Source organism: Drosophila grimshawi, unplaced genomic scaffold (genome assembly GCF_018153295.1).
Source record: "Drosophila grimshawi isolate 15287-2541.00 unplaced genomic scaffold, ASM1815329v1 contig_1377, whole genome shotgun sequence".
Taxonomy (NCBI): domain Eukaryota; kingdom Metazoa; phylum Arthropoda; class Insecta; order Diptera; family Drosophilidae; genus Drosophila; species Drosophila grimshawi.
This window is the reverse complement of record NW_025062900.1, coordinates 19095468-19121489: the sequence shown is the minus strand read 5'-3', so window position 1 is coordinate 19121489 and position 26022 is coordinate 19095468. Positions and strand designations below refer to the sequence as shown.

Here is a 26022-nt window from a genome sequence, read left to right as displayed (position 1 = left end):
CATACATATATATATATATATATATATATATACCAACCATGGGGGTCAGTTCAAGGCCCAGTCAATTAGTACAGTCGTCTTTTGCAGCTGGCAGTTAAGTTTCACAGCTTCCAGCGATGCTGGGATAATTTACCTTGTCAAAGCTTATTTAAGTTGCCACCTTTTTCGCGCCGTCTTCTTCTTCCTTCTCTGCTGCCTCGTTCTGAACGTGGTGGAGTGCCAACAACACCAACAACAACACACAAAGGGAACTTTTATATATGTGTATATATGTATGTAATTCTTCTGGTGGCACGTTTAAGAAATTCGTCAACATCATGATATGAATATTTCTTTGGCAGAGATTTATGCTTACGTTTTTAGACCCCGACAGAGGGTATTGTAATTTTGTTGTGGTGTTTGTAACCCATTGAAGGAGACGTGTTCGACTCCATAAAGTATATATAATCTTGATCAGCATGGCTAGTCGAGTCGTTATAGGCATGTCCGACTGTCTGTCTGGTTTCGCGCGAACTGGTATCTCAGTTTAAAGTTATATTGTTGAATGAGATTTCCAAACTTATCCAAAATGTGTTTAGCTATGCTTCTCATATTTGGACAACAAATAATTAAAATCAAACTACAATATCATATATGATGCTGCCATAGTAATAATCGGTTGATAGATAAACCACTCTTTTATTTACCAAGTTAACCTAAACAAATTTACCAGTTATGAGAGTTATTATGATTCTAACATTTGTACAAATAATTATCAAAATAGGACTAGTAAATTATATAAATTTCATAAAAGAGGTCAGACAGTATTTATAAATAGTGCGAATTGCATGGATTCAAATGCCAACGATTTTTTTTCTATACACATATTATTATACCCATTTTCATAAAAAATACCAAAAACAAGTTTCATTAAATATTTGATTAAGTCCAAGTTTTATCTATAAATGTTTTATGATATTGATCCTTAAATTGCTTACGAGCGGTGCAGGATGTAGAAAATTATACAAAAGTATTATAGTGGATAAGAAAAACAAGCTTAAAATTACTTTTTACTTAAATTAAGCTGGCAATTCTAATTTGCTTGTACTTTTCGAAATTCAAAGTCAACTTTAGCAGTTTAAATTGCAATCCAGTCGAGTTCTCTCGGCTAAAGCTTTTCTGCTTATATCATTTTTACTTTTAGTTTTGTTTTTTTTTTTTTAATTTGTTATTAAAATTATTAAATATTTGTACGCAAACAAGTTTCTGTAAACATCAATCGTGATGTTAACTTACTTCTTTAAAAATTTTACTCTCCACCAAGAATTTTAAGAAGTATTCTTCAGCAAGAATTGTGTATATAAAAAAACAAATGTTAATTTATACTAGACATTTTTCATGTCTTCGCGGATTAAGTAGAAGACAGACACAGCAAACGTCGGCGACTTGTTTTTGGCATTATTTTGTGTGGCTGAGGAGCAAACTGAATTCGGAACTAGAAATGGCTACTGAAGACAACGGCGCAGCGCATATGTGGCTGCCTCATTACGATGTCTGTATGCGGACGGTATTTGGTATTCATTATGCTGTATTTTGTGGCTTGCGTGTCTAGCAAAATACTTGAGTCCCCGTATCAGTCACAGAAGCCATAGAAGATACCGAAGTTATCCAATTAGATTTTTGCCTTCAAAATTTGAGCAACTGTCTGTCGCTGATGCCGGCTCTCATTTTGGGCGTGTTGTCGTCTGTCCCCTGTTGCGGCCAAGAAGGAACATGTTGTTTGACACCACAATTTGTGTTGTACTTCATGTAACCAGCAACAACTACAACAGCAACAACAAACAACGGCGACGACGCGTTGTCGCGTCTTTTGCATTGCAAAGTACAAATGGAGAAGGCTGTGCAACGTTTGCTGTGCAACGACCCTGACTGCATACAACAGCAGCATCCTGGAGTCTCGCATTGTGTTTCGGGCTGCAATCAATTGTTGCATCTTCGGTGCCCAACTTGTGGCATCTAGTGGCAGACAAGCGGCAGCGCGTCGCCGCCTTCAACAACGGCCAGGTTTAGTTGTTGGCTGCTTTTTTTTCTTCTTTATTTTTTGGGCCCGTTGGGCCTGGCTGGCTGGTAGGTGATATTGCATTATCTGATATGTCATTTCTGTTTGCCTCTGTCTGTGTGTCTGTATTCGTTTTTTTTGTTGGTCAACACAGTTTTTTGCTTGTTAACGTTTTGGGGTTTCTGTTTTGGCCTGCAACCTGAAAACCGTTTATCACATTGCTCAAATACTTTTCGTTAGCTGCGCGCTCTTCGCTCAATTATGAGACACGCAGCACAAGTAAGCCAACTTGGCTGAAAGTGTCGATATTTATTAAAGAAATAACTCTTAACTGATGTTTAAACTATAAATATATAAAAATATTTTATAGGTTCGTTGTTCCAAAAATATTTATGCTAAAAAATTGGAGAAAATTTTTAATCGATATAAAATGAAAAAAAAAAAATTTGTTTAATCCCGATTCTCTCATTCAATTTGTACCACCATAATTTAAAATTCGCTTTAAAATCGATTTCTCTAGCAAAACTTAGTTTTAAAATTGATTTTCATTATAGATAGAAATTTAATTTAACTAACAAAGCAGTTGTTAAAAAAAAAATTAATAAATGAATACACATAAATTTGTGAAACGGGACAAGCTTTTTAACTGCAGGTTGTACAAATTTAAGAGCTTTAAGTGACCTGAGTGCTTAAATTGTCTTATAAAAAAAAAGAGTGTTATTTGTAAAAATAATTATTTGTAATACTTACGAAAGTTTAAATTCTCTTAGTTGATTTGGTTTTAGATTTTATTTACTCAATTTTCAAATACCCTTCAAAATGCATTTGTCTGTGAAAACTGCGTTTGACATTGTAAAAGATATATATAGCCAAACAACTAGTTATATATATATAGTAAATAAATATAATAACTAAATACTTTTGGGTGACTTCAATGCCTAGTTTAACTAAAAAAAAAAAATAATAAAAAACCAAATAAAAAAATATAAATCGCCCCCGGGTGGACTCGAACCACCAACCTTTCGGTTAACAGCCGAACGCGCTAACCAATTGCGCCACGGAGGCAGTTGAAAATGGTGAACAAATTCGCTGATCAAGTATTTCAAACGATTACGAAACGAGTGAGAATGGAAGAGACAACAAAATATGAATGCAACTATAGTATAATTTTAATACAATCAAAAAACTATAAATATAATATAATTTTAATGAAGAAAATAACGATAGTGAAAAATAATTTACACATTTATTGATAAGCTAAGCAAATAAAAAAAACGTAAAATATTGTCTAATAAAATAAGCTGTGCTTGCCTGCTTTTAAAAAGATTATCATCCCTCAGTCTTACTTTTTATTGCTGAAATATCAGTCTCTTTGCTGCAGGCAGTACATATGCCAGACCCAGCAGGATCGGATTACTATATCATTTAGCTGTCATTGGAACAATGCGTCGAAAGATGACTTCTTGTATGAAAATTTTATTTTGTTTATCAAAATATTTAAAATAAACTCACTTAATATGCTCCTTAAATCATCAAAATTTGACCACTTTTCTATACAGCAAGGGTATGTAGTCTTCGGCTTGCCTAAGATAGCTAGGATAGTTCTTTCTTTGTGGGTATCTGTTGTCTGCATTATTGTTTGCCTCGGATTGAATTACTTGCCGACATAGCTGCTGACATAAATACATATAAACTTTAAGCAGGGATCAGCATCAGCAACCCCAGCATCCAGTGCATTATTAAATTGCCGTGTCAACAGCTCACAAAGCTCACCAAGCCGTTGTCTCGTTGACATTATCCAATAAAAAGAACTCGCAGTTGAATCTTTGTCGCCCGATTCACTTGCCACTGACCGGAAGTCTTCAATTATTTCACTGTCTAGCTTTTGAAATTCAGAACTGTGTACACACATATATATATATATATATATGTATATATATATAGATATAAATATATATTCGTATATATATATATATATATATTCATGCCACACTATGTCGTTGTGTTGGACCACCCAAAATGTTTACTTGGTCGACTACAGCACAAATAGCAGACAGAGATATAAACAGCAGAAAATCATTATGCGCTGCCATTTCAATTACACATCAAACGTCAGTCAGACTTTTGACAGTGATGATGCCAAGCAAATAAATAGGAAAATATTTTGAAAAAACAAAAACGTACAACATAAATTATGATTACACGCGGCCCCAACACGAATTTCTTGGGTGGCCACAAAAAAAAGAAGGAAAATAAGCTTTGTGCTGCGACGTGTCTTAAATATATATAAAGATCTATATACTTATATATAAAGATGTATTATTGCTATGGAGTAACCTCAACTTGTTAATAATGCTGTTATTCAGAGAAATGATAAAGTCAGCTGATCTTAACAAAAACCTGTTCAATATTTTTGAGTATGTTTCTTAAGTTGGATATTGAAATTTTTATTTAACAAGAAAAAGTTTCGATTTGTGCAATCGATAACATCGATAGATGCATATCGATAAACGTACATTTTTTGTACATTATAAGAACTAAAGTCATCAAATTTTGATGCCACATTGCCTGAGGTCTAATATTGGCATACTTACTGTATAATTGGTTGGCTACGTTCACTGGATTATTGGGTAATCGATAACATCGATAAATGCACATTGATAAATCCAAATTATTAATTATTCCTCATTGCCCCACACACGAAGGCAGCTTTTTTGCCATCTGATATCAGTTGGGATTAAACTGATACCTGAGTATTCTGTAGTCGGTAGGAGTACTACAAAAACAATAGCTATAATTTCTCTTGAGGAGTAAAGGGTTTAGTCTCTGCAATGCATACAATCTGTAATCTATAGCTTTATATGTCGAACTGCCAACACCTGCAGAACTCCCTCCCTCCTCTATATTGACGAAGAACCGCCCATTGATTCTGTTATTATGCAATGTATGATGAGTTTACAGTTCGTGCAGCAAAATCAAAATTAATGCCGGATTGTGTTGCATTCGATATGATTAAGCTGAAAATGCTAAAGTGCTGTCTGCATTTGGTTTGAATTCGAATGTTGAACAGCCAGAGTCGAAAAGTGTTGTGTGTTGTAAACAAATTTGAAGTGGCAACGGTTCGTGTTCAGAGGGTCGATCGGATAGCCACTTGCATATGCCTCCTATATGACCATGTTGATGATGATGATGACGTCCGCCGCATCCATGCGGCGTGGGCAGACAGACGTGCCTTCATTAGGCCATGCTCAACGCATAGGCCAAAACGTAAACATGGCCGGCTTCTTGTGAATTCGTTGTGTGTGTGTGGAATTTTAATTGATTTCATTTACACACTCTTTTTTCACTATTGCAGTTGTGCGGGGGAGCGTATAAGTATGCGTGTGTGTGTGTGTGTGTGTTCAAGATTTGTATGTGGCTGCTTTGCACCAGTTCTTTTCAAATGGATCCCAAGACGGCCCTCTCTGCAGCATGCCTCACTTGCTACACACATTTTTCTTCTAATTTGTGCTCGCCGTCGCTGGCTTACTTTCAGTTCAAAGCATAATTTTTCGTATCCGTCTTTCAAATCTAAATCGAGTGGAAAGAAAAATTTTATATATATATATATATATATAAATGCACTTTGATCTATTTTTAAACGATTCCATTTAAAATGTTGCAAAAATTGCAATTTACCGGCAATATAAATGTCGAGTTGATCCATCTATTTTTACCAAGTATGAGTTGAGAGTATTCGACTATGAGTTACCGTGAAAACAAGGCTTCAACTGTTTTAAGTCGTGTTTCTTTTGGTAAAAACATCTATACGTATTTCTTCCATGTTTCTCGAGCGATCTTAATTAAGTTATTTTGCAGATGATCATTATTGATATTGAAGAATCGGAATTATCGATAAAATAAAATAATAGACGAGAACTTCTTCCAACTCGTTTAGTCTTTGAGATCAGCTTGTTTATACAGACCGATAGACGGACTTGACTAAATCAACTTGGCTGCTGATCAAGAAATCTGTTAAATACGTTTGAATATATTCATTATACATTTTCTAATCATTTTCACTGGATTCACTGTTTAATAATAAGTCGATCTATCTGTATATCGATCTATCTATATACATATAAATGTATATATTTCTCTATCTATCTATCCATCTATCTACAAATGCATATAAACAATAAATTTGTCATGTTGATTTTCGCTCACGCTTTCAGCAAAATTATGACTTAAGTATGTAATTAATTGATTTAAGAAAAAGCTATCAATTTGAATTTATCTAATTAATATTTCTTTTGCATCGAATTTTAGCTTTTGAAATTCCCATCAGAAGACTGAGAACGAGATGAGTTATGTAATCAGCTTAACCAGTTAGTAGAATACTTGGAAACAGCCAAGATAATTTAGTAGAATTATATTGATTGGGCACGTTCTAAACGTTTTCTAGGTTCTTCATTAGGACTTGGCTAACTTGGCTAATGGATGGCTAACATGGCTGGCCGGGCAATGTGCCAATTTGAATTTGGCATGCAGTCGGCATTTGCTTTTATTTCTATGCAAGTGCGAATCGTTTGATGCGATGAGAGCGACGTGAACTATATCATCGCAATATGCATATTGATGAATTATTGTCTTTGACGTGTTGCTTTATATGTTTTTTGTTTGTTTTGTAGTTTTAACCATATAAGTTTGTTGCTCTCTTATTACTGCACCCACTGTGCAACGCTGCCTGTCACGTTTCTGTGTTGCGTTTGGTTTCTCGGAAATTGCATTATTTTTTTTGTGTTTTCCACTCGCCGAACGCAAAACGATTATTTACAGCCTAATGGCTGGGACTTTTTATAAATGGTTCATGTAACTGTCTACTCAAAAGTGTGTGAAACCTGCATTTCTTATCTGTAGAGGCAAATAATTAAAATTAGTATTCTAGTCATTATTCTAGTAATTAGCAGTTTTCTTCTTTTATTGTTTTTAGAATAGAAATAGAAAAAGAATAATAAAAATATAATAATATTAAATGGTTTTTATGACCAAAAAAAAAAGAATGGGAATAAATAAACAGCTTAGTTGATAAACGAATTAAAGGTCTACAACTTCTATCTAATTCTAATACGTTGATTCCCTAATGTTTTTTAGTTTTTTTTTTTTGTTTTGTTGTGCTTACTTGCCTTATCAGCAGTTATTAGGTGTAAAAGCTACTAATATGTAACTAAGTATACTTTTTATGGAGTTAAGATGAAGCACGCAAAGTAAAGATAATCGTATCTATATTGAAACAAGAAAGAATCGCTTTCTCAGGCACACCGATGATTATATATCCTTGAAGACTGCAATCTACCTGTGAGCATTATAAAAAGAAATAAAAGAAACCGAACAATTATTCCTGTGGGAGCTATATGATATAAGACATATTGAGTTGGATTGGTTTTCATATCAGGCTCAACAAAAAAGCTTTTCAAACAAAAACACATCTTCGATAGATTATTCATATGGAAACTATATAATATAGTAGACTGATGCTGATTTTTTGTTGAAATGTTAAGAGCATAATTAAATGCACAACTGTTGAGTTTAGTTTTGATTATTTTGAAAAATATGCTTAGTGATTGTTGGAAGCTATCTGATATAGTAATACGATGCTAATGATTTTTTGTAAAAAGCATAAGCTCAAAATTACGCATATTGAGTAAGTTTTGTTTTAATAACTTGACGAATAAAAAGGACCGATGATTCCTGTGTCAGCTATATGATATAGTAATCCAATTCGGTTGCCTTTAGCAAAAGTAAAACGTATATATTCAAAATTTCCATTAAGCCAGCTTCAAAACTGAGGGACTAATTCGAATAGAAATATGCAGACAGACGGATTTTGGCTATAACGACTCTGCTGTTAATGCTGATCAAGAAAATATATTCTTTACGGGATTGTAAACGTCTTTCTTCAGGCGTTACCAACTTTGCCACAACATTAAAATACCCACTGGTAGCGAAAAAAAAAATGTTTTATTTGCGCTTGTGCCACCCAAAGAGTGGTTTTTAATTGAACATTGGACGACACACATTTTGAGAGAGACACACGCAAACATGCAAACAAACTGAAAGACTCTTGATTTGAGGCTCTTCTTCAACTGAAATGCATTGCAGGCAATTAAATTTGATAAGCCGACCCGCTGGGGCTTATAAGCAATTGTTATTAATTCAAGTGATTGGCGCTTGTTTATGAATTTTTAGTTAATTTATCAGGAATGTTGTTGTTCCCCTTGGTGAATTCGCAAAAACTGTGCACAAGATTTTTATTTTGAACTTTGTATGATGACATTATAATTAAGAGCAGTGAAAAAAATGAAAAATGATTTTTTATATATATATTTAATAGCTGTTCAAATTGTGACAATATAACCCAAGCAACGCTAATTCGCTTGAAATTGTTGATCTTTAAGAAAATAACGCTTAATTTGTTAGTGTAATTGGATACTTATTTCCAACCATTGTACATCTGTTCATTAATATAATTTGCTCTTCTATTACTTTGCAGGTGAGCTGAGCGCCTATGTTTTATCAGCGGACGAAGACGTCACCGTTGTTGAGGCGGCCGCTGCTGCTGCTCTGTTGAGCGGAGCAGTGACAAGAGTCACACACGAGAAGCAAATCAAAAGTGGTGAGTGCAAAAGAGAGTGCAGCGAGAGCGAACACAAACGAATGAAAGAGCAGTGAGCAAACTACAAACGTGTTTGGCATTGCTTAAATATGCGTTTGGATTGTCCACATATAACATCCTCGATAGTATAGTGGTTAGTATCCCCGCCTGTCACGCGGGAGACCGGGGTTCAATTCCCCGTCGGGGAGAGATGTTTACATTTCTTTTTTATTTTATTTTTTTAAATAAACATTTTTTATTTATTTATTTGCAAGTTTTTGTTTTGTGAACATTCATAAAACTATTCATTTTATAAATTAAACAATTTAATAACAGAACAATATACTAAAGGGGAATTTAAAAAACATCGAATAAAAACTGTAAAATAATGTATAGTAGAGGGGAAACCTGACCTCTATACTGTCGAGAATGTAGTATTTATTAGTAATATATATATGTGTATATATATGATACATTTCAATTTAATTTTATATATTTTGCCCTGCTTTCATTTTCATACAAAATATTACTTGTTGTTGTGGTCACTAATAAAAAATAGAACATGTCAGGGCCGGGTAAACAACAATGATTTAATGTTTTTCGTGATAAGTGATAAGTATTATATATGCAATAATGTTATTGATACTATTTGAATTACAATTGCGTAATACAGGGATCCAAATTGGTTTGTTTTTTACTGGGTATCCACCCAGTTAACTTACTGAAAACACTGATAAGATAATGGTGTTTCGAAGGAAAGAGACTTCTTTTTATATATACTAGTCATGTAGTATCTGATTTCTAAGAGAGGGTGAAGATAGATAATAACTTTACAAGGAAATGTGAACAGTATTGAAAAAAATTTATGAATGATCACAAATCGATTTACTGCAACTAAACTTGTCTTAAAACTTTCATGCCTTAAAATTATTTAAAAAAAATTTGAATATATGGTAAATTTAAGTCTTTGCTTTTCTGCCACATATTTTCACATTGCAAAACGGCATTTGTGGAATTTAATGTTGCCTGAGAAACATGAAATGCTTTCAGTCTTATTTTTACACACCGACAACAGCAACTCGCCCACGTTGACACAAATTTTGTGTACAATTTCCATGCAGATACAGATACATAAACACATACAGATATAGATACAGATACATGTGTCTTATGTGTTTGTAATCTGTGAGTTGATGTTGCTCCCAGCAAGGAAGATTGGATGCATTGTTCTCAGACGCTGCGGCTGACTTTGATTTAATGCCCAGTCACACTCTAAATGACATTTCTAACCTTTGGAAATAACTTCTTTTTCTGTGTTTTGTTTTGTTTTTCTCTGGATTTCTTTTTACCCATGTTCAGTTGATTTTTGATTTTGTTGTTGTTGTATTTTGAATGCGTGTTGCGTACATCTGTTGGCCATGCCGTGTTGCATTGACCTGCTGCTGCTCATGCATGTTGTTGTTGCTGATCTTTTTTCTTTATTTCTTTCTTCAGTCTGTATCTATTGTACATTTTAAATTGTGTTGATTCGTTCCAGACAGACACACAAACACACACAGACTCTCACACACAGACACTTGGCCCGCCACTCTGTCTGGAGCGTTGTCCGATTTACACACAAATGTGTTTCATCTTTTCTTTTTTTCTTTTTTTGTTCCCAGAAATACTCAAAATCTTCCATGAAAAACTACAATATTATACACTGCTTGTTGTTTATTCTGCGCATCTTCTTGATTTTCTTGTTGTTTTTCTTTATTATTATTGAATTTAAGCACTTTGCATTGTGATAGGTGCTAATTTATGAGATTTGAGTGAATCCTTTCGTTTGCATTATTAGTATAGTTAATACAAATTTCGCGCCTAGCATTTTTTTTCTTCAAGCATCTTTTGTTCTTCAATGTATCCAATTGAACTGCAGCACTCCACTCTCCTCTCTACACTCTCTGCTCTCTCTCACTCTCTGCTCTCTAAATATGTGCACTCTCTCTGCTCGTCACAATCCAGCTAAACGCCTAACTGAAAACAACTGTATGCTTGTGTGCGTGAGAGTGTGTGTGTGTGTGTGCAAGAGAAAGAGACGGCAACAATGAATTCACGTCTGCTAAAAGAATTAAAGGCAAGCAGACAGATGCTGTCGAAAGTACTAAACGAGAGTGTACCCTGTAATCTGCACAAGTCTTCCATTTACTGCAATAGTACACGAGTACCAAAATAGTACATGAATAAATAAATAGCACATGAGTACGAAAATAGCAAATGTGTACCAAAATATACAGACAGACATACAAAAGAGTGAAGAGCGGACAGATTTATACAAATATGCAAATCAATCGATCGTAAATGTATTATATGTATGTCCATTACATATATTTTAATGTATTATATTAAATTATATTATTATTTTTATTATTTATAAACATTATATTTATATAAACTTTTAATTTTAAGGTATAAAACATATTTATGTTCAATTCAGTTCAGGCCATAACCCACTTTTAAATGACAACCATTGTTGGCTGTTAGACAACCCACTCTGTGCATTGTGTAGGGTATGTCAGTGTAATGCCCTAGCAAACTGCATCTCCAATGTCTGGGGAGCACCACAGGCAGGCAACGCAGCAACGCAACGCGAGCACAGTTTGTGCCCCTTCTTTGTGCCCGACTGTGCGCCGCATGACTCCTACACTTGAAAAATCACACCTCGCAGGTAACCACCAGCACCTCCAAGCCCAAACAGCAGCAAGAACAATTCAGACATAAATCGGCAGCACATCGAAGTCGACATACTCTGACTGCTTATATCTAATATTTTAATAATTATAACTATAATTATTAGTTTAGTCGACATACTCTGACTGCCTATATATAATATTTTAATGATTATAACTATAATTATATATTTACATTTTCTTAAAAGCAGTTAATAAAGATTTCATTTCAATTGGTTTACCACTCAGAGACTATGAGAGCTGGAAACTTCAGTATATTAGTTCTCGTTTAGCATATGCAGATCGAGTTTATTTCATTTTATGGACAACTACCAAAGTTTCCCGAGTATTCTTCCAATTAATAAGAATATATTGACAGTCGTATCTGCTGAGCTTATCTTAGACAATATTAAGAAACTGTTTCATATCGAAACTCGTTTTTCGATCGACATTTGAAAAATGTAGCCATATTCCATGGCATATTTTGAATACCCTGCGCGAGTGTATAACTAATTTCTTAATGATTGAAAGCAGCAGTTAAACATTTAGGGAGTTTCCCTCAGTAAACCTGAAAATGCAGCTCGAAAAATTAAAGCAAATTGCTTATTTTTATCGTGGGTGGAGATGTTCAAAGGGGGTTTTCTTCTCCTCTTCTTTTTGACTGCTTAAGGTTATCTTTGTGGTCATAAATTTAACGCGAGTTCAGCGCAGGTCGCTGACGCCTCGCTTGCAATATTGCCAAATGCGTTTTTAATGCCAAAAATATTGAAATTACTACCTGTTAAACGCTAAGCGTTTTGGCCATTTACCTAAGCGACCACCGTTTGACCTGCAAGTGCTTAAATGTAATGATTTTGACGGAAAAAAAATCGCACAAATGCTGAAATGACAACTGCAGATAGCAATGAGGAAATGTATCTGTATCTGTAGAAAATGCTGGCTGCGATCGTCTCAAACATTACCCTAAAAAATTCAATAAAAATACGTTTTATTTGCATGTTCTTCCAGCCAGCTGTAGTTTAAATGGAACGTTTACAAAAAAGGTCTGGCAATTATCCAACGACAGCAGCCGCAACGGGCAGTCTCAATTTTTTTTTTATCTAGATAAGTCTGTAATAATAAGCGAAACCAGCACGATCGACAATTGAACTTTGTGCAGACTATCTTATTTTGAGACACGCAAATCTTTTGGCAACACAAAGAAAAGGTGGCGGTGAAATGTTGCCCAAATGTGGCAGGACAGCGTCCTAAAAACACAAAAATATTTTTAATGTTTATCTATAAAGCACAATTGCAAAAATTGCTATAGTTTATAAATATGTAGCATAAAAATCTAGCAGATGTCAAATAAATATGGGATAGTCTCTTAGCGTAGCATAAAAGATCTGGATACTAAACGTGTGCACCAATACACACACACTCCAGCATACACACACACATGTAAAACAATCAGTACACTCAAAAACTTGATATACTAGTGAGCGTGACCAAAAGAAAAACACGTTCTCGCTTCTCTGCTCTTTTGTAAATCTCTTTCTCACGCTATCTCTCTCTCTCTCTCATTCGCTTTGACTCTCACACACACATTCGCTCTCTCTCTGGTCACCCACACGTTTCCGTCACAGCGACGCCAACGCACTCATGCACACTGCATTATAGTTCTTCAAAACACGACACAGAGACAGAGAGAGAGAGAGTGCTAGCAAGCGAGTGAAAATATCAGCAGCGGCATTTTGTTCTACTGCTCTCTCGCTAAGTTTGTTTAGTGGCTGGCTCTCTCGCAGCTCGCCTGTTGCTGCTGTTGTGCATTCAGTACGTAAAACGTCTTGGTCGTGTTGTGACGTATCTCTGCGCATTTCGCTCGTTGGAGGCTATACATTTTTCTGTCCATTCGTAAATATATTTCGTGTGGCTTTAAATTAGCCATCAAAGGCAAAGATAAATTGAGAGTTCCTATAAATCAAATGTGGCTACAAATTAGCAAAAGAATGTTAGAAATATATATAAGCTTATTTTGTTATGACAAAAAAAAACCAAAACATTGTGTGTGTCTGTGTGTGTGTGTGTAAATCAATCAATTAGTTAAATACAAAAGTAGCTGAATTATTGAATAAAAATATACATTGTTCTCACACAACTGATTGGCTGAGCAGGATAAGCGTCAGATTTCAACTGATTTGTATTGCCACCTTTCGTATATAATTACAATCAACGTGGTGATCACGCGCTCACACCACCAGCGGCAACAACAAGAAACAAACAACAAACAAACAACAAAAACAACAACAAACAAACAAACAACAACAGCAGCATCACCAAACTAACAACAACAACAGCAACATAAACGATCCATAAAAAGAACAAGAACAAAAGAAAAAAGCAGGAAGAGAGCATAACTTGGGGATCAAGTTTGCCAAAACCCATAATTTTTTTTTCGTCCCCAAGTCTGGGCACTTTATAGGGCTCCATGGTGTCGCCAGCTTGACCGACGCCGCCGCCGGCCGCAAGCCAAACAAAACTAAAAACAAAAAAAATCAAGCCAAGCCCGAACCCCGAACCAAAAGGAAAGAGGAGTTGTCGTCGCCAGCACCAACATATAAATATATATACACATAAATACATACCCACATATATATATATATATATAAATATATATATATTTATATATGTATACAATATATGCGAGCTGAGTTCTCGTTTCTCCACACGATCTGTGCTCTCAGTCGACGGGCGGCTCGGGTTGCTGCCGCAATTATTGTTTTGTTGCACGGCCAGAGAGCTAAGCAACTGGGCCCCAAACACCCAAACAACAACAACAACAACAAGAGCAGCAGCAACAAGAACAAGAACAACATTTGAGGTTGCATTGCAAGCGCTTCAACTGCTTCGCATAAAAATCATCATCGTTTCTGTTATTGTTGTGGTTGTTGGCATCTCCAGACATGGCGCCAATGTCCAGAAAGAAGAAGGCTCATGGTAAATATTAATATAACATTTCTCTTCTTTTTTTTCTTTTCTTTATTTTTTGCTGCATATGCTCAATAAATGCTCTCCCTTTTTCCAAAATGTATTTTTGAAGCGATGTGGGCATATTGGAAAGCGTAGAAAACTCTTTTCGAGTGGATATTGATTTTGATACATTTGTATTGTGACAGGAAGTTGAACTGGAAACTTCATATTTATCTTTAGGAAAACTCAAGTTACACGATTTTAAGTAGTTTATTCTAATTTGGCATACACGACTTTCCATAATTCGATATGAAGTACAATCTAATTAATAGATATTGGATTTGTCATAATTCTGCTAAATTTATATTATAATCGATGAAATTGAAGTTTTCGATTACAAATACATAAATATAACCAGACTATTGCATAGCAATATAGCTCAGCTTTATGACAAACAACATTAGCAGTAAGATGACTATTTATAGGGTATCTGTAAGTCACTTCCCATTGACTAAAACTCGCTTGTTATTTTTATATTTGCTTGTTTAATAATTCTGTGACTCGCTTGTGAATTTGATGGGGTCTACAATTGTCTTTGTTAGACTGTGTTCCAATCCTGTCCAGAAGCCAGAAGAGAGAGAGAGGGAATATTCTGATCATTGCTAATGATTGTGGCTCATAACTATGCAACGCTCATATTACAAATCAAATCAATGTCGAAATAATCCTGCTGTTCAGCACATAATGCTTTTCAATTCAAATTCGTTCTCCTGTTTTGGATTTTCTGTTTCTAATCGCTTGGTGTTGTGTGTTGTCTCAGGGGTATTCAGCGGCAAGAGGGTTATTCGAAACAGTCTTTGCCTTGCCTGTCGTCCCATAAAGGTGGCTTAAAATATGCGACGTCTTCGGGTTCAGGGTCTGTCTCCTTTGCACCTTTAAATATGCTCTCTTCGCTTGCTGAACATGTTTTCTTAATTTTTTATGGTGGATCATGGTGTGCAGGTAGGTCGCAGCAAACAAACGAGTAATTCAAACTGACTGACCAGCAGATATCCTACATTCCGTTAGGCAGATGTCTCGCCTTCTGTCTGTTTGTGATGGTTCAGCTTAATGTAACCTTTTTTTCTGTGCATTTATAATGAGCACAGGGTATACAAAAATAATGGGCAAGGGTTGCCCCGTTATTATCTGATTAAACTATTTTGATATACATCTGAGTATTTGATTAGGACTACAGTTTGTAAATGTTATTTGTGGGTTTAGACTGAGTGGTTGTATTTGTAAGCTAAAAGCAATCTTTGATTACTTGTCAGCTCTGATTTTTTGAGATTCCAAAAATAATTGCTGGCATATGTTCATATATATATATATATATAACACTTGTATGGCATGGCATACTCTGTTTGCTCTACATAACAAAATTAATTAAAAATTATTGTGAACAAACAAGCAAAATGGCCTGATTGCCAATTAACTGCTCACAGTCAGTGCCAAACTATGCCAGGTGTTAGTTAAGCCTCTCTTCTTTATATATATAATACATAGATATATATCTGTATATACATATTTATATATATATATAGATATAGATATATATCTCTGTCATTGTTTGTGATTTAGTTTGCTGCCTTTTTTCTTAATGAATTCGCAATAGGCGGTCCAGGCTCCCAATTTATTCAAATGCCCGTGAAATGGAATTAAAATTCACCAGGTGCGACAAATGCAAAAATATATTTGGGAAAAATAAAATACGTTTGATTTTGTGCGGCGTTTTTAAAACGTTTTTTTTTGTTGTTGTTTTTGTTTTTAATTTGATTGAAACTTTAAACCGCTCCCAAATATCATAAATGTATAAGGCAGAGTGATAGACAGAGCTGCAGAGGGGGAAGGAGGGAAAGTGCTGAAGGTGCTATCATTATTTTCATTTATGATTAAATACGCCACACATTAAATGTTCCAATGAAAAACACAAAAAACTGATAAAGCGACGTGACTTGTGACTGTGTCTGTGTGTCTGTGCCACTAAACTAACTCAGGTATAATACTACATGCACACACACATATGTATGTACTTGTGTGTGTGTGTGTGTATATATATACATGTATTTGGATCGACAACTTGGCCGACTGCTGGTATGCTAGGTTGACTCAATCTTATCAGTGCGTCGCTAGCGTAAACAAACATAACTATTAATAACAACTCAAAATGCGCAGGACTTGTGAGAGACAGAGAGAGAGAGAGTCAGATAGACTAGCAGATACCCTGTTTGTCAGACATGACTTAAGCTTAAGGATATCAACATCACGTCAAAAGTGCACATGACGAGAGAGACAAACTGACAGACAGATAGACAAAGAGAGAGCTATACCAGTAGATACTTTGTTGCAAGAAATAGATAGAAATTTAGACAAACAAATACCTGAATCTATAAAATTAAACGGGTATACATAATACATCGAAGGTAATCAATCAATCAATCTAAAGTTTTGCTGTTTAAAATGTATGCATATAATTTTTTGAAAAATGTTAAACATATTTTTACAATATAGCTTTTTGCTCATAATTCTTAAGGTTTATATTTTTGCTGACATTTTAGTTCATCATTTTTGCTTTATTAATAAGCCAACTTGGCGTCTTTGGCACGCAAAAGAGGTCATTGATTTTTTAGGCCTGCATATTAGCATTTTTTTCTCCTCTTTCCACCCTTGACTGCCCCTGTGTCTCTCTTTTTGGTTGCAAAGTCAGCAGCAAATGTCCAACCATCGAATTGTTGCGTCTTTAAAGTCAAATAATGCAAATTTGTTTTGACTGCTTGGCGATAAGAATTGTTTTTATTATGGCTGGCTTAAAAAAACGTAATCTACGTACTTGAGATAAGAATTTTAGCAGTAAGTGCAATTAACTTGGCTAATTGCTAGTTTGATAATTGCAGTGTTGCTTATAAAGATTATTAAAACACTTTACATAAGATACCTAGACATATTATTGAGCAACTGTCAACATTTCATTAGGATCAGATAAGAAACACAGATTTAGTAAACTACAATTTTATAAATCTAATATCTATTTTAAAATGAGATTCAGGGTATTTCCCAGTTCTAAGTAGTTTGCTTGCGACTTATCTTAGAGCTAATTTAAAATTTATTAGCTAATATATATAAAGTGCAGCTCTTTAAAATCCTTTATTGCTACATTTGTCGCTTTAACACGCCAATCTCTCTTTTTTCTACTTGATACCAAACAATAATAACTCTATTCTTGGCACTCGAAAGACTTGTTTTTTTTTGCGATTTAATCTAATCTTAGAGTTACTTAACTTAAACTGAATTAGTGAATATATTCCAAGTGCAGCTCTGTCTGTGATTATTTGTGCCTTGAGTATATGAGGGAAATGACTGCAATCGTCATTCATTTTAAAATGCTTTATCGCTCTTTTCAACTTGATACCAAACTTTATTAACTCTATTCTAGGCACTCGAAAGTTAGTCGTAAAAAGCTTATAAAATTCCGTGAAATAGACGCGAACTCGTAGATTGCGTTTTTATCATCATGCAAAGCCATAAATCAAGAGCCAAAAAAAGAGAAAGAAATTACAGAAGATGTTCAAGGCCTGATGCTGAAATATCGCATAAAAAATTAGATGTATATATATATATGTATATATGTATATGGTACATACAGTTAACAGATACGCCCCCTCAATTAAAAATGCAAACAACAAGATACTTAAATAGTCAAAGGAAATTCCTTTCAATTTGACTAGCCATTTATCAACAAGTACATAAAAAATATAAATATAAAGACATAAAGACATATCAACCAAATGCCTCGATTTATGAGTTTTGATACGAGTTGAAGGACTCTTATAAGTAACTGTATCTTTGAGTTTATTTTTGGTTATCTAAAGACATAATCTTATCTAGCTATAAAGGGTATCTATCTGTCTGTCTTATTGTGTACGTCTGTCTGACTCTGTGCATCAATCTCTTAATCTGTTTGAGTCTCTATAAAAGCTGAAGACGACAACAAATGTACAAATCGGAGCACGGAGTATTTGCTAGCCAAGCACTTTTGATGCTAGCATTCTGGCACGTTTTGTTTACAAAGGGTCTCATTTTAATTGTTCACACACACACACAAACACACACACACACGCACACATAATGAAATCAAATTAATCTGCAAGATGCACAGCTCAAAAAAAAAAAACTCTGTTGAGTGTTGAGTGTTGCATGCATTTATTTAATTTTGATTAATCGTCAATTGTAATTTACCGTGAATGGAATTTTTAGTTGTTTGCTTGTCTGGGCAGGAAGCTGCCCGAGAGATGTGTGTGTGTGTTGTTGCTGTTTGTGTGTATCTTGCAGATACATTTTATTCTGATTTTGTTTTTTACTTCTGTCTTTTTTTTCTTCTGTATATATTTAAGTTGACAAGCAAGAGCAGCTGCCTGCCTGTGTATCCATATCACAGAACAGCACTGAACCCAACGGATCTGTTCACTAATTTTCACATGTGTTTAACACACACTGTCGACAATTTTGAGACAGATCCGAGTGGCATATATACACATAAATATATATATATATATATATATATACAGTATGTGTAACAGGATATATGCTTGCTGTGCCTGAACACTCGTCCAAAATGGCGAAAAGATTTTGTGGAAATTCTTAAATGTTCCATTCAGCCAGCTAAAGTAAAACAAGTGAAACCTTTTAATTACTAGTTTATTGATTTTCGAAAATAGCACAGAGTTTTACATTACTGTCGTTCCATTTGAAATTTCCCATTAATTTTGCAGCTTTTAGCCAGCCACCTGCTGTGTTAATTAGCATTGACAATTAGTGCACACCCGCCTCAGCAACATGTATTATTATTAGTTTATATTTAGTACTACAATTGTACATATGTTTCGTGTCTGCGAGCACGTCAGAGTACGCATTTAGTTTAGCTAGCAGACAGCGAGTCGGAAACTTTATTAGACCGAAATAAACAAGCAAGCAAGTAGGCTAGAGTCGAGAGGGTTCGACTAGCAGATACCCTGATCTGATCTGCAAATTGATTTTGCTTAACAAAATCTGTGTTTCTTATCCGATTTTAAGTATTGAATGAATTTTAACAATTGATAAGTCTGGGCATATTTATACAGTTGTGTTCTATTGCAATCGGAAATCGATTTGTATCGATATTCGCGAAACGCTGTCAGTTATCGATCAAATTAAATAAACTTCCTCCTTCATCTTACTCTTTTTGGGCCCATTATCAATGCATTCTCAGGGTATTAAGGTAGCCGGCCAACAACTAGTGAGCCAGAAATCATGAATCGAGGCGAATGACAAAGCAGCTACTGCTGCATATTTAAAATCAAAATATATACATATGTTTGTGAATATGTGCCCAAAATAAATGTTTTCTTTTGTCTGCAGTAAATAAATTTTTTTATAAATATATTTGCATATATTTTGAGACTGTGGGTTGATGGTTTTTTTATTTTGTTACGTAGTCTTCGTTTTTTTTAATATTTTATTATTATTATTTTTTTATTCTTGCCGCCCTTGCAACTTGTGTCTTTAATTTCCTGCCCAGATAAAAATTTATTTTTTTTGGCTTTTGTTAATTTTTCAATTGGTTAATTTATCTGATTTTCTGGCAGACTATGGACTATATAATTGAAACTAAATACCAGGCAGACTTTGGATGATTTCAAAATACTAAAAGCAGCTGCAAAATGTTCCATTGTGCAGTGCTAATGGAAAATAGCTGAACACTTTGGGTGTTCTTTGAAGGAAGTCAACAGTATCTGGTTTCATAGTTTTTCTATCCTTCCAAAAATAATCGCAGCACTTTCTGTCTGTCATCTTGAGTTCTTAGACAAATCTGAAGCTAGCAAAAAATTTCATTTTGTGTGGGTTTTTTTTATTATTTTTTTTTAGCTGCTTTGAGGCAGTTGGCAAGTCAAATGCAGTGACATAAAACGCAGCATTTCAGGTGGAGCAGAGGAGCAGCTCTCCCTCCCTCTCTCTCTATCTATCTCCCTCTCTGTCTCTGTCTCTGTCGCCAGCAGCGTTGTAGTGGGAGTATTTTTAGCCTGGGCGGTCCGTCCGCCAGTTGCGTTTTTTTTGACGTAATGTTTACGACACGACCAGCGAGCATATCCCACGCCTTTAAGGGAAATGATAAACGGCTAAATGCGATTGTGAATGTGAATGTGATTGTGAATGTGAATGTAAATGCAAACGGAAAGCAAAATCGAGTATCTCCACTTCTGAGGGAACTGCACCTAGCAAAACCGACACGATGCGTGGCGATGATATATTATGTGTGTCTATATGTATGTATTTATAATGGGATGCGCGTTGGCAACGGAAATCGTTAGATGAATCATGAATCATATAGCACACCGTCGCCATAAATTGATATATATATATATATCTATGTATATATATGTAGGAAACGGTACACGTTGTAAACAACAATGAAGTGCAGCTGACGGGCAATTAAAAGCAACAAATTTACAACTAATCGCATTGAATCCAAACTCTAATTGAGAGTGGATTCCCCATTGCAATTGAGTTTAAATCTTGGAATCTTTTTTAATATATTGGAAAGTTCTTATATGTTTTAATTGTTTGTTTGCTGACTCTTCAAGTTAGGTTGTTTTCATTTTTATTTCTTATGTGTACTTCAATATATTTAAAATCCCATCGGTAGTCGTCTAAAGCATCCGTTTAGTAAGCATAACTACTGAGTCAAAAAATAAATATTTTAAATTGTTTTGCTTGAATGGTTTCGACTTAAGCAGAAAAACAACAATTTTCAACATTATATAAGCTATAAAAATATAGCTCTGTAAGTGTTTAATAATTCTGAACTTGGATTGACAATTTTAAAGGGCTTTTATTATTTGAACAGCTTGGAAAATATCTTGAATTATGTTACAAAATACCCTATTTAATTTCTAGTCACAAATTCCAATTTAGATACTATCTAATTGTTAGATTCTGTGCTTATTTTATTATTATTGTTATTAATTTTGCATTCCAGTGCAATTAATGTGCATATTTGCATAATTGACTGTTTAAAACTTGGCAACGCCAATATAAACGACAAACTGCATATAAACTATACACTAGATAGAAACTAGCAATCTTTGCAAGCTATTTGACAGAGCCTGCTGGGCAAATAAATTTGAATTCGTGGGCGTTTTGTTGGCCAAGCGTTGTGGGGCTGCCTCTTAATCAAAACGCTGTCAAAATGCTTAATAAAAAGTGCGCCACACGCTCAGTTTGTGCAGCAGTCGCTTAATTTTAAGAGTCTGCATGCGTTTTAATTAAGTGTCGCATAGTTTTTAATGAAATCAAGAAATGCGATTAAAAACGCGTCAAACTGCGGCGCGTGGGCAACACTCATACACACACATATACACATAGATGAGAGAGAGAGAGTTGATTTATGCACGTGTGTGTGTGTATTAGGGATACCACGGGAACAATTCAATGCGTGGGTTGCCGGATGCTGCTTGCTGCTTGCTGCCTGCTGCCTGCTGCCAATGAAACAAGGGCGAACTCCAAAGAAACTTGTTTTTTTCGCATGCAAAGCAGAAAAGCGGACAACATAGACACAGAACGAATGAATACATAGATGTATGTGTGTATGTACATTTGAATATGATTAAAGCCACTTTTGGATTGTTATTGGTGGCACAAAGTGCTAAAAGTCAGTAGCTTTTAAAAACAGTAGCCCTAGCATTGCCTCAGTTTGTTGTTACAATAAAATAACGCGCAGTTGGTAAATAACACACTCAATATAACATTTACATATGTAAACATATGTACGTACATACAGCAGCGGTCAAAATAATAGAACAGCTGCCACATCGAATGTATAATCCCAATTCCATTGCACTTCTTATCATATCTCATATTCTTTTATGTTAAGCTACTTCCATTATCTCGATTTGGCAATGATTGGAATAATAATAATAAATAAGAAATATAATAAATAATAATCCTGAGTAATCGATCATTTTTTGATGACTATTTGAAATTAAAATTTATTTTTAATTTATATAAATTAATTAATTTGCTTATTTAAACGCATAAAGTGAGCTTTCTCGAATGAAGTTCTCATTAAATAACGTCAGTCGATCGTATTATTGTCAGAAATATCTGTTTAACTACACCAGAGAAATTCAAGACCGATTCTGAAATCAATAAAAACAAAAATAGCAAACGTAAAGTTTGTCAAAATATCATTTGAATGGTCCAATGAATAAATACAAAAGTATTTTGAGTCCAAATTGGTCCTCGATAAATATGTAAGACAATTTGCATGTTTAAAAATACGCACGCAACACGACAATTAACCTGACAAACTGCATATGATAATTTTGACGAGCTTCTCGTACTACAGCTCTTATTATTTTGACCGTTACTGTACACTATATATTCCAGTTTGTGATCAAGCTCTAAGAGGAAATGGCTACAAATGCAAAGTATTTTCAATGTAAATAGCAACAAGAAACCAGAAAGAAGAGCTTCATTTGGCACGCCGAAGATTACATACTCTAGCATAAACCAAGTCCAGCTGTTCAATCAAAAAAAGCAACTGGGTTTTGCAATCGTATACCGAATATAATTGCTGATCCAGCATATATGTATATATATGTATAGTTCATGGATGTAGTCTCATGACTTTTGTTCAAGTACTTTTATTTAAATCAAGTTTACGCCCAGTCAATTAATATTTATTAATTGCTTCTCCTTATTGTTTTTTGTTTTTATATTTTTATTATTTATTGGATACGCCTACTGTTGCAACAAAATTATCTTGAATTGCCGCAAATTGTTTTCATTGTGTAGGTTTATTCATTTAGCTGAGCATTTTATGGTGCGAAAAATGGAAATGCATGCAACAAATTTAAAAACAATCAAACATTTGCATTTGATATTCAATGCGATTCGTCGTGACAAGATCAAAAAGAATGTTGAACCCCATTCAAGATTTAAATCTCTAAATAAATATTGTTGTTGCTTCCAACACACTTCTCAATGTGAACAAACCTAATAAATTAAAAAATAAAAATAAAACAGGAAAAACAACTAAGCTAAACTCTAAACCAAACCCAAATAGATTGTATTCTTTAAAATATAAACCATTAAGCAGACCATAGACAAAGGTGCGCGACTTGAGGATATTGTGCACTCATTTCTGACATTCTCAAAAAGATAATAAGGCCTTTGATAATTATTATGGTTGTGATTTAGAATTAAAAACAACTTTTTTATGCCCATTAAAAGTGTCTAAAAGGGGTATAATAAAGTTGTGCTGCAGTGAGAAGAAAATAACTACGATCCCATAAAGTATATATATGCTTGATCAACATCAACAACCGAGTCGATCCAGCTATGTTTGTCTGCTGAGTTTTTTTTTTAATATTATCAATATGAATTGCTTAACGAAAGCAATGATAGACGCAATTTTAAACATAAAGCTTTCTAATCGAGAATGTGTATTCTTTGACAATATTGATTGATATTGAATATCTATAAAATGTTAATCAAAGATCGATTAACGAGCACTCATGTATTCTCTGCTTTATTACTGCTTTGAACTGATTACTTGTGATTATTTAAACCCGTTAAATTTATTTTAATAATTTGTTTTGTTTGTAGTCACAGAATACAAAATAGTCTTAGTAATACAAAAAAAAATAAAAATAATAATTATAATAAATGAAGACACTTAAATTGTATTTGATTCTGAAAGGATTCACGAATTACACACCAACAATCGGAATCATATATATATATATATATATATATATATTCATATACCTATAACATACACACATACAAATTCGATTTATGATAGGGTAAGTCCTAGTCGAGCTCTTTCGACTCGAGCATTCCTGCTGGTTTTTAGTTATTTTTACGCACTCAGGGCATTATGGTGAAGGTAAACGAGTTTTGGCCGGTGTCTCTGGTCTTGTCAGTTTTGTTATGGGTATTACTCGAACGTATTTGCGTTGACAAGCTTCTGTTGTTGTTGTTAACAACTATTCAAACGATTTTTCCTCATGAATGACAGTCATTAATGCCGCTCTGTCTGACTGTATGTACTGGTAGTGTTTGCTCTTTAATGATTTTCAGTGGAAATATAAAAATGCCATTTTCGTTAAGCTGAGTAAGATATTAATTACACTGAGTTCAAAGTATTTTGCAGTCAAATTTGCTAGGTCTTTCCATTCAATTGTTCAAATTGTTGTCTGCTTTGTCTTTTGTATTTTTTTTTTTTTTGCATAATAGAACAACAAACATTAAAATGGCAACTGCGAGTTGTAGTAATTTACGCTAGCTATTAAATTGTAATTAAATCATTATCTCAGCATTACACCCATGGCTGACGCGGCATGCCCCAAATGCCAAGCCAACTACGTCCGCTCGTATATTGGTTGTTGCCACAAAATGTATCTTTAGTTTGTCACTCCGACTGAGTTTTATGACCATTATTTGTATTTGATGGATTTGTCCTACAATGCAAAATATGTTTATCATTTAAGTACTTTTCAGATATGCATTTTTGCTATTAGCCAAGTCCAAGTCCACTTGAGCTGATAACTAAAAAAACAAGAGCTGTTAAGAGCTGAATGATATCTACTCACGCTTACTGGCTTCTTCTGTTAGATTAATACATTGTTCAATGGCCATTTTTAGCTGGTTATCAGACCGCAAAGTCAGAGATAAATGAAACTGGTTCTAAGAACAAAAAAAAACAGATAGATTAATTACCAGCTTATGACACACATCCGCTAAGTTTTGCTGTAGATCGTATGGGAGAGTTCGCAACAATTTTTATTTTAGCCACGTTAATTGTCTTGTCAAAAAAAAAGTATGCTAAAAAGCTGGAGTGGCGAACGTGTCAGAAAATCCAACAAATACCAAGCAAGAACAATGAGACTCAAATGAAAACGACTGCACAATACTCTGTTTCCCTCTCCAATTAAAATCGCATATATATTTATATACTTATATATATATACGAACAAAATTGCAGCTTAGCACTTGAAGCGATTTTCATGAATGAACAGAAAATGCAGTAACGACTACCTGTAAGTCCGGTAGCTGCTTTACGAATCAGCCATGGGAAACAGGCAGTGGCTGCTGGTTAACGGTTAACGTATTGCTGGTTGTTTGTTGTGGCCAACCAAACACGCGCTGCATTAACCACAAGTTGCGACGCCCACAAGCACAAATGGTAACAAGCTGCAGCGCTTGTGCTTGTAATCATAAATCGCATAGACTATTTCTGCTACTCCATAAAGTGAACAGGCAACATGAGCCGCAATTGCAGATGTGGAGTCGTTCCTGTCACTTGACAACGTTATCGAACAACTGGCACTTGTAATTAGTTAGTTGCTTTCTGGCTTAGACAGACCCCTAGTTACGGTTACGGTTGTTGTTGCTGCTGTTATTGTTGTTGTTGTTGTTGTTGTTGTGCACCAGATCTCTAACCACTTGGGTCTGCATCATGCTCAGCACTTTTTCTTGCCACAGCCGCATGCGCGTTTTGATAGCGTTTTACTGGCGTTTTTTTAATCGCACCAAATGCTGTCGATTAAGAATAGCGTGTGTGGAAATGTGTGGGAACGTATCCAGCTTAATTTCGCACACTCCTTGTTAAATAC

The 26022-nt window shown here is 34.6% G+C and overlaps 1 protein-coding gene and 2 non-coding genes across 4 annotated transcripts in view; 2 read left to right on the top strand and 1 right to left on the bottom strand.

The window, feature by feature from the left end:
* LOC6566681 (bone morphogenetic protein receptor type-1B) overlaps positions 1 to 26022 on the top strand; it is a 45465-nt gene that overhangs the window by 15665 nt on the left and 3778 nt on the right. The window contains exon 2 of one of the 2 annotated variants that reach the window (XM_032739153.2): positions 8571 to 8693. In XM_032739153.2, coding sequence (XP_032595044.1) covers positions 8571 to 8693 — 123 coding nt within the window. Of the gene's footprint in view, positions 1 to 8570; positions 8694 to 14082; positions 14357 to 26022 lie in introns of those variants that run through there. The other variant, XM_032739154.2, reaches the window with a different exon arrangement.
* Trnan-guu lies at positions 3030 to 3103 on the bottom strand. The gene has a single exon. It is a non-coding gene; the product is annotated as a tRNA-Asn (tRNA).
* On the top strand, positions 8810 to 8881 carry Trnad-guc. The gene has a single exon. It is a non-coding gene; the product is annotated as a tRNA-Asp (tRNA).